The sequence below is a fragment of the Nematolebias whitei genome, chromosome 7 (assembly GCF_014905685.2).
Source record: "Nematolebias whitei isolate Nwh7 chromosome 7, NemWhi1, whole genome shotgun sequence".
NCBI classification, from domain to species: Eukaryota; Metazoa; Chordata; class Actinopteri; order Cyprinodontiformes; family Rivulidae; genus Nematolebias; species Nematolebias whitei.
The window spans coordinates 2433848-2448639 of record NC_056504.1 but is presented as its reverse complement, the minus strand read 5'-3'; the positions used below and the strand labels follow the sequence as shown (position 1 = coordinate 2448639).

General features: G+C 44.9%; 1 protein-coding gene across 1 annotated transcript in view; it reads left to right on the top strand.

Moving 5' to 3' along the window:
• Window positions 1-14792, top strand: part of plxnb1b (plexin b1b) — a 169376-nt gene that overhangs the window by 130823 nt on the left and 23761 nt on the right. The window contains exons 24-29 of the mRNA XM_037679067.1: window positions 3610-3710; window positions 3810-4027; window positions 4110-4288; window positions 4366-4432; window positions 11598-11744; window positions 11855-12020. Of these exons, the coding sequence (XP_037534995.1) occupies window positions 3610-3710; window positions 3810-4027; window positions 4110-4288; window positions 4366-4432; window positions 11598-11744; window positions 11855-12020 (878 nt within the window). The remainder of the gene's footprint in view (window positions 1-3609; window positions 3711-3809; window positions 4028-4109; window positions 4289-4365; window positions 4433-11597; window positions 11745-11854; window positions 12021-14792) is intronic.

Here is a 14792-nt window from a genome sequence, read left to right as displayed (position 1 = left end):
GAGGTGTACCGCAAACCCACCCACACAGACCAGTATTTGCAGTTTGACTCCCATCACCCTTTGGAGCACAAGTTAGGAGTCATCAGGACTCTGTACCACAGAGCAGACAGCGTCCCCACTAGCTCGGGAGCCAGGCAGAAGGAGAAATCCCACATAAGACAGGCTCTACAGCAATGTGGATATCCTAACTGGGCCTTCTTGAAAGAAGAAACCCAAACAGGACTCCAGTCAGCCAACAGGTGAAAAGGAGGAACCCAGACCCAGACCAGTGGTCATTCCATATGTTGAGGGAGTATCAGAGAAACTGAGACGTTTATTTTCTAAACATAACGTCCCAGTGGCTTTTAAACCCCAAAATACATTAAAGACTGGTTCATCCCAAAGATCCAGTCCCCCGGCACAAACGGAGTAATGTTGTGTATGCTGTTCAGTGTCAGGAGGGTGATCAGTCTTACTTCGGGGAAACTAAACAGCCACTGGCCAAAAGGATGGACCAGCACAGAAGATCAACATCATCAGGCCAGGACTCTGTGGTCTACACTCATCTCCAGGCCAGCGGTCACTCTTTCAGGGATGAAGATGTTCACATCCTGGATAAAGAGGAATGATGGTTTGAGAGAGGAGTAAAGGAGGCCATCTTTGTGAAAAGAAACCGTCCATCATTAAACAGGGGTGGAGCCTCGGGGTTCAACTGTTCCCCTCTTACAATGCTGTGATTGCTAGTATCACTCAGCCCTCTGTGAACAGTAAACAGCCATCAGGTGCTAATGATCCATTGTTAGGCTGATGGTCCTTCTTGAGCATGTGATCAGCTGGTTCTGGTTGTCAGCAGAAAACTGGTTGATCCACTCTGAGAAGGTGCTATTTAAGAGACTGAGCAGAATACAGCACCTCAGACTGAGGAAGTCTCTCAGATGAGAGACGAAACGTTTCTACATTTTTTTGTTGTTTTGCTTTGTTTTGTTTTTTTTGAATGTCCAGAGGACCAGATTGAACTTTTTTAGATTTTTCTACCTGGATTATTGAGCATGCATCAGGATACTGATTGAAAACTGTTGAATTGTATACCTGGATTATTGAGCATGGACTTTGTTGACTTCCTTTAGGCTTTTCGACATGTCATATGTGGTTATCAACAGTTAGCAAATACGGTTTCAGTCTTATTTCTTACACTTTGCCAAGCTGGAAGAGTCACCCAATAATCATCAGTTTCTTCTCTGAGTGGACCAGGCTTAAGTCAATTGATTGATTGATTGATTGATTGATTGATTTTATTGTCAATTCTGCATATGTACAGGACATACATAGAAATTGAAATTGCGTTACACTCCTACTCAAGTTGCAGCAAACAACAACATTAGCAAAAATAAACTAACACAACTAGTTATATAAAAAATATAAAAGTGAACAGCAGCAGGACCTCTGATGCAACGTCAAGTCAGGAATTAACAATCCCAATGTGTCTACAAGTGCTCACTGATGAAGCACAAAAAATCGGGTCTAGGTCAGATGATGTTTCACTGAGATATAACTCTTGTAATAATTTGGGGGCGCACTGGAGTGAAATGTTAAACAAAACCAATGTGTCCCGAAGTGCTCCCTGATCATACACAATACATCTGGTCCATATTGGATGATATTTCACTGAGATATAACTGTTGGAATAATCTAGGGGCAAACTTGAGTCATATGTTAAATCACAATATGAATGTGTCTAGAAGTGCTCACTGATTACACACAAAAAATTGTTTCAGATCAGATGATGTATCACTGAGATAAAACTGTTAGAATAATCTAGGGGGTGCACTGGAGTCAAACGTTAAAAATCAATACCAATGTGTGTAGAAATGCTCACTGATGACGCACAATAAATCTGGTACAGATTGGATTATGTATCAGTGAGATATAACTCTTGTATTAATCTAGGGGGTGCAATAGAGTCATATGTTAAACCATAATATCAATGTGTGTAGAAATGCTCACGTATTATGCACGATAAATCTGGTACATATTATATGATATTTCACTGAGATTTAACTGTTGGAATAATGTATGGGTCACACTGGAGTCAAAAGTTAACCAATAATACCAATGTGTCTAGAAATGCTCACAGATGACGCACCAAAAATCTGGTGCAGATCAGATGATGTGTCACTAGACATAACTGTTGTAATAATGTAGGGGGCGCACTAGAGTCATATGTTAAACCACAATATCAATGTGTCTAGAAGTGCTCACTGATTATGCACAATAAATCTGGTGCAGATCGGATGATATATCACTAAACTGTAACTGTAGGAATAATGTAGGAGGTGCTGTGGAGGCTATTGACCACTTATCATAGATACCTATTCAAGGGGTGGATAATGATCGGATCAAAGTGATTTTGGTACACCTCGGCTCAAATCGGTGCAATTTAGAGCCAAACGTATTGTAACGGCGTCACTTCTTAATTTGCCAAGCCGCCACACACACATCCTCCAGCAAAAACGGTTTGCGCTTTAAAGCAAGTCAGACCAACTTGTAATATGTCTTCTAACATAGGATCATCCTGATTAGGTCAAAGGTGTCTGAGAGGGAGCTTTCCAAGTAAAAAAAGAGACTTCCTGTTCTGAGGGGCGTGGCTTTGATGACATCAGAATATGACCAAAGAGGATCGTCGGGCATCCAACAGGGATGACTCCTGCCAAGATTGGTGCATTTCGGTCTTTCAATGTGAAAGTTATGGTGTTTGGAAATTTATGGCGTGAAGCGCAACTTTGAGGCCTGGCCACGCCCCTTTAACATATACGAAACCGCAAGCGTTTGATAATTTTACTCCCCAATGTGTTAGGGGCATATTAACCGAGTCTGAAGGCAATCCATCCAAATCCCTAGGAGGAGTTCATTAAAATTTACCATTATGCCAAAATGACCCTTTGACCCCAAATGGCTGACTTCCTGTTGAGTTTGGACCATGGCTCCAAGAAACTTTTTCATAGGTCCTGAGAAGATACAGATGTTCACCGAGTTTCAGAATTATCTGTGAAAAAATGTCTTGGAGCTGAGGTTTTAAAATATTTTAGGGAGCGCTGTGGAGGCTTTTGGCAACTTATCGTATATTCCTGTTCAAGGGGTGGATAATGATTGATCATACCTATTTTGGTGCACCTCGACTCAAATCTGTGGAATTTAGAGCCAAACATATGGCGACGGCGTTACGTCTTACTTAGCCACGCCTTGCCACCCACATGTTCCACCCAAAACTGTCAGTGTGGGAAAGCAAGTTACACAAACATGTCTTCAGTCACTGGACACACTGTCATGCTGATTAGATCACAGGGGTCAGATAGGGACCGTTCAACGTAAAACTTTACACTTACGTTTTCCAGGACGGGACCCACGTTGTTCCTCCTGGATCTGAGGTTCGACCAACGATCGGACTCACTTCTCCAGTACCCCTGAATAGACCTTACCAGGGAAGCTGAGGAGAGTGATGCCCCTATAAACTTATCTTGTTCTTGTTAACTTATTTATATTGTGTAAAGCAGCTTGGGTTGCCTCCTGGTAGGAAGCATGCTATATAAATAAATGTGCCTTCTGTTCCATTGTGTGTTTGCTTTCCAACAGGAGGAAGAGTAAGCAGGCTCTTCGAGATTACAAGAAGGTCCAGATCCAACTGGAGAACCTGGAGACCAGCGTGAGAGACCGCTGCAAGAAAGAGTTCACAGGTAAGAAGCGTGAGTGCTCTGAGGAAAGACTGAAGAACAGACATCAGCTGATAGCTTCAGCACCTGACCTTTAACCCCTCTCCTCTCACCTCAACCCAGACTTGATGACAGAGATGATGGACATGTCCAGTGACTTGGTGGGCTCGGGAATTCCCTTCCTTGACTACCGGATGTATGCAGAGCGCATTTTTTTCCCCGGGCACCGGGAGTCTCCCCTGAGGCGTGATCTGGACGTTCAGGAGTGTCGGCGACAGACGGTGGAGCAGGGCCTGGTGCAGCTGTCAAACCTGCTCAACAGTAAACTCTTCCTCACAAAGGTAGTCCTCTTCAGCACTGGGATCACTACTGTACCAACACTCTGTAGATAACCTAAAGACTGCCCCCCCCCCCCCCCCCCAGTTCATTCACACCCTGGAGAGCCAGCGGACCTTCTCTCCCCGGGACCGGGCCTATGTAGCCTCCCTGCTGACTGTGGCACTTCATGGCAAACTGGAATACTTCAGCGATATTCTCAAGACTCTGCTGAACGACCTGGTCGAACAGTACGTGGCCAAGAACCCCAAACTGATGCTACGAAGGTAAAACCAAAGTAGAGAGGATCAGGCTATGGTCGTGGTTGTAGTCTGCACAATTTCATCTGTTTGTGTCTTTCCAGAACTGAAACAGTGGTGGAGAAGCTGCTGACAAACTGGATGTCCATCTGTCTCTACACGTTCCTTCGGGTCAGTCAGTACAGGAATGCAAAGTTTATTTCACACTATTCAAACAGCAACACAAACATGTTTTAATGGACGTCATTATCCAGGATTGGGTGAAAAGGTTTGCATTGTAGTTTACCTTATAATTCTTTTAAAAGGCTCCACCCTCCTGTTTGAACTCCAGGCTTCTGGGATGTAAAATAATTAAAGCACTATGAATCATTTCAGGATATTTTCCACCTTTAGACACTAAGTTTGTTCACCCGTTTCAACAGCACCCATGGTTTCCCATGCACTTCCAGCCCTCCTCCTCCATCATGTGCCCACAAACTTCACAGCTTCCACTGAGCTCCTATTTCCAGTACTGTGAGGAGATGCTGAACTATATGCAGTGTTATTGTTGTAGTGTGTCAAGGTCAGCTTAGCTGTACCCTTGACTACAATATAATTTAAATAACGAGTTCTCTCGTTTTCGAGCTAATTACAGCCATGTGACAGAAGTAACTGTGCGTAGATGGTTTAATCAGTGACATGAGACGTTAATTTTCTTTGACCCATCATAATAAATGTGGTCATTTATTGAACAGAATCAAAATTTAATATCAAAACATTGTACACTTGATTAGCTGAACTGGTTCTGATTAATAAAACTTGGCACGTTTTACTTAATAAAAACAACAGACATTTCTGAAGACATCTAGGTTAATTACTGGAGAAGTAGAAGAGTTTTAAAGATGTGAAATACGAGGAGTTTAAAGGAAGATGTATAAAGGGAGTGTCTGTTCGGACCAGGATAGCACGCTCCTTTCAATACCAGCTCACCTCCGGTACACTTCGCGTCACGACTCGTTACCTTTGCCGGGATACCTCCGCTCAGGAACAGGAGTCCATTTCAACGCGACCTTTCAGCGTCTCCGGTAAGGATGGCTGTGAATCGTCCGAAGTCGTGTCACTTATCCGTGCAACAAACAGGCTCAGCTCCCTTCAAAGTTGTAGGGCATTTATGCCCAGGTGGACTCACAGCAAGCATCTGTGAGTCCTTTCAGAGTTTCCACTCATAAGTGTAAAACTCCATGAAGACTGAGAACTGCAGAACTGCCGCACTAACTCCAGAACTCTACAGAACTGCTAGAGCTTCAGAACTAGGAATAGTTCCAGGAAGTGTCGACTTTTAAAGAGTTCTGCTTCCGGTCACTTTTAGTACTTCCTGATTGGTGGAAGCAACCAACAGGGAGTGGTTCTAGTGATGTCAGAGGGTCATTACAAGTCAAGAAAACAGTAGGAATGTTTTTAGGAACAGTTAGTTACAGACGAGAAAATATTTTGGAGAAATTACAGACTTACAGGTGCCAGTTTTCTTATTTACTGTCTGAGAGTTTTAAAAACACGACACTTCGTTCCAATAACTTCCCTTCTGACTTTTGACCGACATCACTACTTCTCATTTCAGACAGAAGATCAAAAATGCATAATTACTTTGTAAAATAGACATTTAACTTGATTTCTAATTTAAATGAGGATTAAAAAAAATCATTAATACTGTTTCACAGTTGATTTAAAATGAGTGGTTCACTTCAACATTTAGAAATGATATGAACTAAACACACTTTTTGATTTATCAAGATATAGTAAAATAGTAATGATAATATAAAAGAAGAGTGTTCTTTCAATTGATTAGTTCAGAATACAATTAGAAAGTCTCTGGATGAGCTAATTTGTATTTCTGGATTCAAATCAATGAAATAACAGTTCCAGTCCCATGAGGGTCTTCAGAGGCAGGTTTTGGTCGGTGGCCTAGTCCACTACAGTGTGATCCTGCCTGCTGTATGTTTGACAGAACACAGTCCTGCCCATCTGTGGCTCTCGGCCACAACTTCCTCCACCCAAATACGTTCATTCTGAGATATCGCTTTTGAAAACTTTAATTCCTCTTTTTTCTGGATGTAAATAATTTTTTTTAACAATTATTTCCGTATCAGATGCTGTGCAGCTAGAAAGATTTTTTACTGAAAACTTTTTACTTTTGGACATTTGTTATGTTGCGTAACCATGACAACAAGGTGTTTTTTACAACTGGGAGAAGCTGATTAACATCTCAAAGCTCAAATAATATCTCAACTACAGCACTAAATCCCAAATGAGTTGAAAAGAAGGTGCTGTGGATGAATTCCCGTCTACTTGGCAGTGGTGCTTGAGTACCTGACCACCAAGATCCTGGAGCTGGTGGGAAACATGGCTCGGGACAATGGGAGGACCGGGATCATCCCCTGACATCTTCAGCTGGCTCTTCACAATGACGAGGAGCTCAACAAGATGCTGGGAGGAGTGGCCATAGCTCAGGGAGGAGTTCTGCCTGGCATTTGGCTGGTCCTGCTATCCAGAAGGACTGAGAGGCCCATCAGGTTCGAGTACATGGATCAGCATTTGTGGACAGATTCTTTGGATTTGCTTCAAGAAATCCTTCCTGTCCTGCCAACATCCATCAGCATCTATTACAAACAACTCTTGAATGAAAAAAAGATGAGTTACAACAACATTTAATTTCCCTTCAGGATTACAGTAGTCCCTTGCTACTTTACGGTTCATTTTTCATGGACTTGCTCTATTGCGGCTTTTCAAAATAAGACTGGACATGACACACAATTGGCTGACTGATGGATGAGCCACATGATCGGCATGGAATTTTTATTTAAAATCCATCCATCCATTATTTTTACCCGCTTCTTCCATTTTTGGGTCACAGGGATCGCCGGTGCCCATGTCCAGCAATCATTGTGCGAGGGGCGGGGTGCACCCTGGACATGTCTCCAGTCCATCACAGGGACACATAGAGACAAACGAGACAAACAACCATTCACTCTCTCACCTAGAAACAATTTAGAGTTACCAATCAGTCTAACATGCATGTTTTTGGTCTGTGGGAGGAAACTGGAGTACCTGGAGAAAACCCACGCATGCACGGAGAGAACATGCAAACTCCACCCAGAAAGGCCCCCGGACCGGGATTTGAACCAGGGACCTGCTCGCTGAGAGGCAGCAGCTCTACCAGTTGCGCCACCGTGCTGCCCACAGTATTATTTAAAAACTACAAAAAACAAGGGTTAATTTTACTGCAATTACTTTATTTAGTAAAGTATTCAATCTAAAAGTATAAAAATAAAAAAGATCCTTCTGTTATTTAGATTGAAAAAGTCTGCACAAAATATAGATCAACAAAATACCACAAAACTAAAGTGCAGGTGCAGTTAATAAACTAAATAAAGTGAAGCTTCAGATCTGTTGAGCATAAATGTAACATACAACAAAATATATAATATTATGATTGATTATGATATTATGACTGATTATATATTATAAATATATAATCATGTCTCTCTTGTAAATGAGTCCTTGAGGCTCAATAGGATTTACCTGTCTAAATAAAGGTTGAATGAATATGTTACCTTTAAATGAGCTATAATGTCCACAAGTTGTGACAAGGTGTCTTCAGCTGACCCTGAAGCCTCTATTCCTGCAGGAACTATTCCATTTCTCTGACTGCTCTGTCTTTGATTATCTGCCATGTTACCGTGGCTCAACAAACACAGCCGAGCTGCACCTGTACATGCAGCCCAGAGCGGGGTGGATGGAAAGACACAGCCAAACTGCATTTGTACCAGCAGTTTAGAGCAGGGATGGGGAGGCTATGCGTGAGGGAAGAGGGAAGAGGCAACATGAACGATGCCTTTAGCTTGTTAGCTATATTGCACGCAGCTAGCTTAGCATTGCGCCAGTATCAGTGGGGTGGTGGGGGGTGCGCAGTTTGGTTCGGTAGTTCGGCGTGCTCGGTTCTGTTAACGGGGCAGGGCGCCCTGCTGTAGGGGAAACACTGATGGATTTACGCCATGAAATTAGCATATCATGATATAATTAATTTTCCCGGGCAATCTTTTTTACCAGCATTATCGTGAATGATATGATATGGCCCAGCCCTAAATATATATATAACATCGAGTGGTGTTCTGTTGTTGGACTTCTGTGCTAGTCATAATTTGTCCATCACAAACACCATGTTCGAACATAAGGGTGTCCATAAGTGCACTTGGCACCAGGACGCCCTAGGTCTAAGATCAACGATTGACTTCATAGTCGTGTTATCTGATTTGTGGCCATTTGTTTTGGACACTCGGATGAAGAGAGGAGCTGAGCTGTCAACTGATCACCACCTGGTAGTGAGTTGGATCAGATGGCGGGGGAAGATGCCAGTAGACCCATACGTGTAGTGAGAGTTTGCTGGGAACGCCTGGCAGAAGAACCCGTCAGAGAGATCTTCAACTCACACCTCCGGGAGAGCTTTAACCACATCCCAGCTGAGGTGGGGGACATTGAGTCTGAGTGGGCCATGTTCTGCGCCTCGCTTGTTGGGGTAGCTGCCTTGAGCTGTGGCTGCAAGGTTGTCACTGCTTCTTGTGGTGGCCATCCATGAACTCGGTGGTGGACACCCCAGGTTAGGGAGGCTGTCAAGCTGAAGAAGGAGTCCTATCAGGCCTTGTTGGCCAGTGGGACTCTGGAGGCAGCTGAGGACTACCGGAGGGCCAAGCGGTGTGCAGCCTTGGCTGTTGCTGAGGCAAAAGCTCGGATGTGGGAGGAGTTCGATGAGACCTTGGATAGAGACTCTCAGTCGACTCCAAGGAGATTCTGGCAAACCATCAGGTGGCAGAGGAGGGGAAAGCAGTACTTTACTAACACTGTGTTCAGTGAAGGTGGGCTGCTGTTGACCTCAACCAGTGATGTCGTCGGGAGGTGGAAGGAATACTTCTCGGACCTTCTCAATCCCACCAGCACATCTTCCATGGAAGAAGCTGAGTCGGGGGACTTTGGGGTTGATCTGTCCATAACCGTGGCTGAGGTCACCGAGGTAGTTAAAAAGCTCTGAGGCAGCAGGGCTCTGGGAGTGGATGAGATTCACCCTGATTTCCTTAAGGCTCTGGATGTTGTGGGGCTGTCTTGGCTGACACACCTTTGCAACATCGCATGGACATTGTGGGCAGTGCCACTGGATTGGCAGACTGGGGTGGTGGTTCCCTTCTGCAAAAAGGGAGACCGGAGGGAGTGCTCCAATTATAGAGGTGTCACTCTCCTTAGTCTCCCTGGTAAGGTTTATTCAGGGGTACTGGAGAAGAGAGTCCGATCGTTGGTCTAACCTCAGATCCAGGAGGAACAATGTGAGTTCCATCCTGGCCGTGGAACACTGGATCAGCTCATTACCCTCACTACCGTCCTTGAGGGGTCATGGGAGTTTGCCCATCCAATGTACATGTTTTGTGGACTTGGAGAAGGCATTCAACCGTGTTCCTCGAGGTACACTGTGGGGGGTGCTCCGTGAGTATGGGATTGGGGGCCTATGGTTATGGGCTGTTCAGTCCCTATACAAGCAGTGCGAGAATTTGGTTTGCATTGCCGGCAGTAAGTCGGACCCCTTCAGGGTGGGAGTTGGACTCCGCCAGGGCTGCCCGTTGTCACCGATACTGTTCATAACTTTTATGGACAGAATTTCTCGGTGCAGCCAGCTGGCGGAGGGTTTCCAGTTCGGTAGCCTCAGAATTCCATCTCTGCTCTTTGCAGATGATGTGATCTTGCTGGCGTCATTGTGCCGTGATCTTCAGCTCTCACTGGAGCGGTTTGTAGCTGAGTGTGAAGCAGCTGGAATGAAAATCAGCTCCTCCAAATCTGAGGCCATGGTCCTCAACTGGAAAAGGGTAGATTGCTCTCTTTAGGTCGAAGGTGAAGTTCTGCCTCATGTGGAGGAGTTTCAAGTATCTCGGGGTTTTGTTCACGAGTGATGGAAGAATGGAGCGTGAGATTGACAGACGGCTTGGTGCAGCATCTGAAGTATTGCGGACTCTGTACCGGTCTGTTGTGGTGAAGAGAGAGCTGAGCAGCTTTGTCATTTCCTCCTGGCTAATGCTAATAATGTTAGCATGTCGGGAAGTAAAACTGTTCGGTGAGCGACATCATTTCTACTAGAAACTTAGAACGAGCTCAGAATGATGTTTGTTGCCTGCAGCTCAGTCAGGGAGTGCAGCAACGTCTCCACCGTCATTAAAACCTGTCGCGGATCCATTTTGGTGCTCAGGTTTGTGCACGTTCATCCTGGAAGTAGAACTTCTTCTTCTGTGTTTTTAAGGAGAGTTTACCACTCTGCACCTGTCAGTACTGCTGTTCAGAACAAAGCTGCAGGTAAACGCTCGTCGTGAACAGATTGAGCCCATGTCAACATTTGGATTATTTAATCTGAAAACGTTTCAATCCAGTCAAAAAAAAATTGTGCATGTAAACATAGCTACTGATAATAAAGCTTATTCTGATTCTGAACATTAAGGATTGTTTACATTCTCTGTTCACTTCCAGTCCAGAAAACACTCATGTGGACAACTACCAACATTCACTGTTCACATTCCTCGGTGATGGGGACATCAGTGTTGTCTTGTTGCTGCATTAAACATAACTTTTTGAAACTTCAGTTCAGATTCATCGGACTAGGACACAGCTTCCGCCGGGCTTTGACGAGACTTGTTTCATTCTTTTACATCATTTATCTTGGCTTGGATGTTTTTCTTTGTATTAGAAGGCCTTCCTACCTCCATGCAGAGTCCAGACAATCAGAGAACACAGGAGATTGTTTTTCACAGCCAGATCTGGTCAGAACTTCCTGCAGCTCCTTCAGCAATGCTGTAAGCCCCTTTGTGGCCCCTCCATGACCCGTTTCAGTCCAACTTCTCACTAGTTTTGGACGGACAGCCAGGTCTCACTAAAGACGCTGTGACCTGAGACTGTTGCGCTCTGTTCTGTTGGTTATCTAATGCTGGGGAAATGTTCGGTGACCGTCCCTTGACTGGTACCACTTGCCTGACTGGTAGGTCATTTTGCTGTCTTGTGGGCTCCCTGTGGATGATGGGTTTACTGTAGATCTGAGGACTGTCTAAACTTTGTTTCACGTTCACGTCTGTACGTCAGATTATTTACATGTGTACAGTGTGGAAGACTTCAGTTTCTTCAGGGTTTCATTTTCCTGGAACAGCTGCAGACAAACCTCTGATTTAAAGCTGTCCTTGTCTGAGTCCTTCACACTCTCTTCCATCCTCCAGAACCCGTTTGCTCATTGTGTGTGTGTGTGTGTGTGTGTGTGTGTGTGTGTGTGTGTGTGTAGGACTCAGCCGGTGAGTCTCTGTACATGCTGTTCAGGGCCATAAAACACCAGGTTGATAAGGGCCCGGTGGATGCTGTAACAGGAAAGGCCAAGTACACCCTGAATGACAACCGTCTGCTGCGAGAGGATGTGGAGTACAAGACCCTGGTGAGAAGGATGCTGACGATTCCAAGCACAACCCCCTGCAGCAGAAGAAGGGCTCCCAGAACCATGACGATGACTCTGACCCTGCCTCTCTTCCCCTTTTTCTTCTGCAGACGCTAAATGTGTTGGTGCAAGGTGGGGGTGTAAGCGAGAACCAGCCACTGCCCACCAAGGTGCTGGACTGTGATACCATCACTCAGGTGAAGGAGAAGCTCCTGGATCAAGTGTACAAGAGCACCTCCTTCTCTCATCGGCCCCACACCGACTCACTGGACCTGGGTGAGAGTCCAAACACAGAACCAAAACATACCTGCCCCCCATCCCTCCCCCGAGGGGTTTATGTTTTAGACTGAACACACACTGTGCTGCCTCACACACACACTGCCTTATTATTTAGCTGCAGACATTAGAATAATGAACCAGGAAGTGAAAAACTGTTTTGTTGGTAACTGTGGAGTTTTGGCGCTCCCTACAGCAAGACAAAGTCATGACAGGACAGCTACTAGCTCCTCCTCCTCACCTGCTGATCTGGTGACCATCAGGAGGCAGGTGGGACACACGTTGGAATGCTGCAAGTGGGACCATCCATTTTAGGGTTCTGAAACCTTTACAGAACCACTTCCTGCTTTTCTTCCAACAAAATAAACTTTGTCAAGTTGTAAAATGAACATGAGGCTTAAAAATAAAGACAACACAACTTATTAAATGTCACACATATAAAGGTGGTCAAATTAAAAACCAAGCATTGTTGGAACAAAGAGAAAGGTCCAAAAACCCTTTAAGTCTAAATGCTGAACTGTTTATACATCTTTTCTATACCTGTGTAAAGTGAATATTTGAAATAATAAAGCATACAGTTAAAATGAAAGGTGAAGTTAGGCCAGTTTGTTGGATGTTTGTGACTGTGATACATTTTCTTTCATCAGGGCAGCCAGCTTCACTTACTGAAAACTTGATTCCAACCTTCTGCCCATAGGCGAGCTTCTAAATGTCTGGGTTCACACAGTAGCCATACCATACCATACCAATTTATTTATATAGCACTTAAAACAGCAGCAAGGCCAACCAAAGTGCTGTACAAAAGAAAAACATGCACAGCGGACAGGAAAACATAAAATAGAAATACAGATACAAATAGCAGCAGAAGCTAACTAAAATGGCCAACAGAGTAGAGAACAGACCGGGCCAAAACAAATCACAACGTGTTAAAGGCAAGAGAATAGAAGTGGGTCTTCAAGCGAGACTTAAAGACTGAGAGTGTGGGAGCCTGCCGGACACTCAGTGGCAACTCATTCCACAGTCGTGGACCTGCAACAGAGAAAGCCCTGTCACCCCTGAGCTTACGACGGGTTTCTGGGACTGAGAGAAGCATCTGGTCTGCTGACCTCAGAGAGTGCGGTGGGACATATGGCTGCAGAAGATCAGTGAGATAGGATGGGGCGGAACTGTTCAGTGATTTAAAAACATACATGAGAATTTTGAAATGGATCCAAAGGTGAATGGGTAGCCAGTGCAGGGAGGCCAAAACTGGCGTGATGTGCTCTCTATAGCCTGTACCAGTTAAAAATCGGGCTGCAGCATTTTGGACCAGTTGTAGACGAGCAATGGAGGACTGACTGATTCCAAACAGAAGTGAATTGCAGTAATCAAGCCTAGATGTTATGAAGGCGTGGATCACTGTCTCAAGGTTGTTTTTGGAGAGTATAGGCTTCAGCTTAGACAGCCGTCTCAGCTGAAAAAAACAGGATTTGACCATCATGTTTACGTGACTGTTGAGTTTTAAGGACGGGTCCATTATCACCCCCAGATTAGTGACCTTTTGTTTCTCTAGCGGGGCTAGAGAGAAAAGGTCAATGTCATGGTTCATGAGTGAGCCACTGGGATGGAACAGCATGACTTCAGACTTCTTCTCATTGAAGCTTAAGAAGTTTAAAGCCATCCAGTCCCGGATGTCAGCCAGGCAGTCAAGAAGAGGCTGAATAGAGCGTGTGCCTCTGTGCCTCAGGGGGAAGTAAATTTGGCAATCATCGGCGTAGAAATGAAAGGGTATGTCGTGTTTGCGGAAGATAGCACCTAGTGGCAGCAGGTATAAGGAAAAGAGAAGGGGACCGAGGATGGACCCCTGCGGTACCTCCCACTGGAGCGCTGTCGATGCCGAACTAAAATCTTTGATATTGACACAGAAGGTTCTGTCAGAGAGGTAGGACCCAAACCATTTAAGGCTGACCCTGTGATGCCCACCCACAGCTCCATTCTAGAAATGAGGATCTTGTGGTCGATGGTGTCAAAAGCAGATGTAAGGTCCAATAGGACAAGCAGCACAGAATCACCTGCGTCTGTGGATATGAAAATGTCATTAAAAACCTTCAGTAGAGCAGTTTCAGTGCTATGGAGAGATTTGAAGCCAGATTGGAATAACTCAAGGATAGCGTGATCCCCCAAAAACTGTTTCAACTGAGACTCCACAATTTTTTCCAGTAGTTTAGAGGTGAATGGGAGTCTGGAGACAGGCCGGAAGTTGGACATGACTGAGGGGTCAAGGTTAGGTTTTTTCAGGAGGGGCTGGACAGCAGCATGTTTAAAAGTCTTTGGCACCACACCTGAGGATAAACTGCTATTCAGAATAGTGAGGATAAAAGGACCCGGGGTAGGAAAAACTTCCTTTAGCAGTCGAGGGGGGACCACATCAAAGGGGGAACCAGATGGCGTCATGCTGCACATTACCTGCTCCAGAGAGGACAGAGAGATGGGCTCAAAGTGGTCAAACACAGCCACACACTGAGAAGGGATGGACAGATCATGAGCTGGTGGAGAAATGAGTGCCCGGGTGTTTGCCACTTTTTCTAAAAAGAAATGGAGGAAGTTCTCACACAGCTCAGTTGAGGCTTCCAGAGGTGAAGGCTCACTGAGGTGTAGAACTGAGTTCAGGGTGGAGAAAAGAACTCGGGGGTTGTGGGAGTTGGAGACAATTAAATCAGAGAAGAATTTACATTTGGCAGCTTTAACGGTTTTCTGATAGTGACGCCAACTCTCCCTTAACATTTGAAAAGA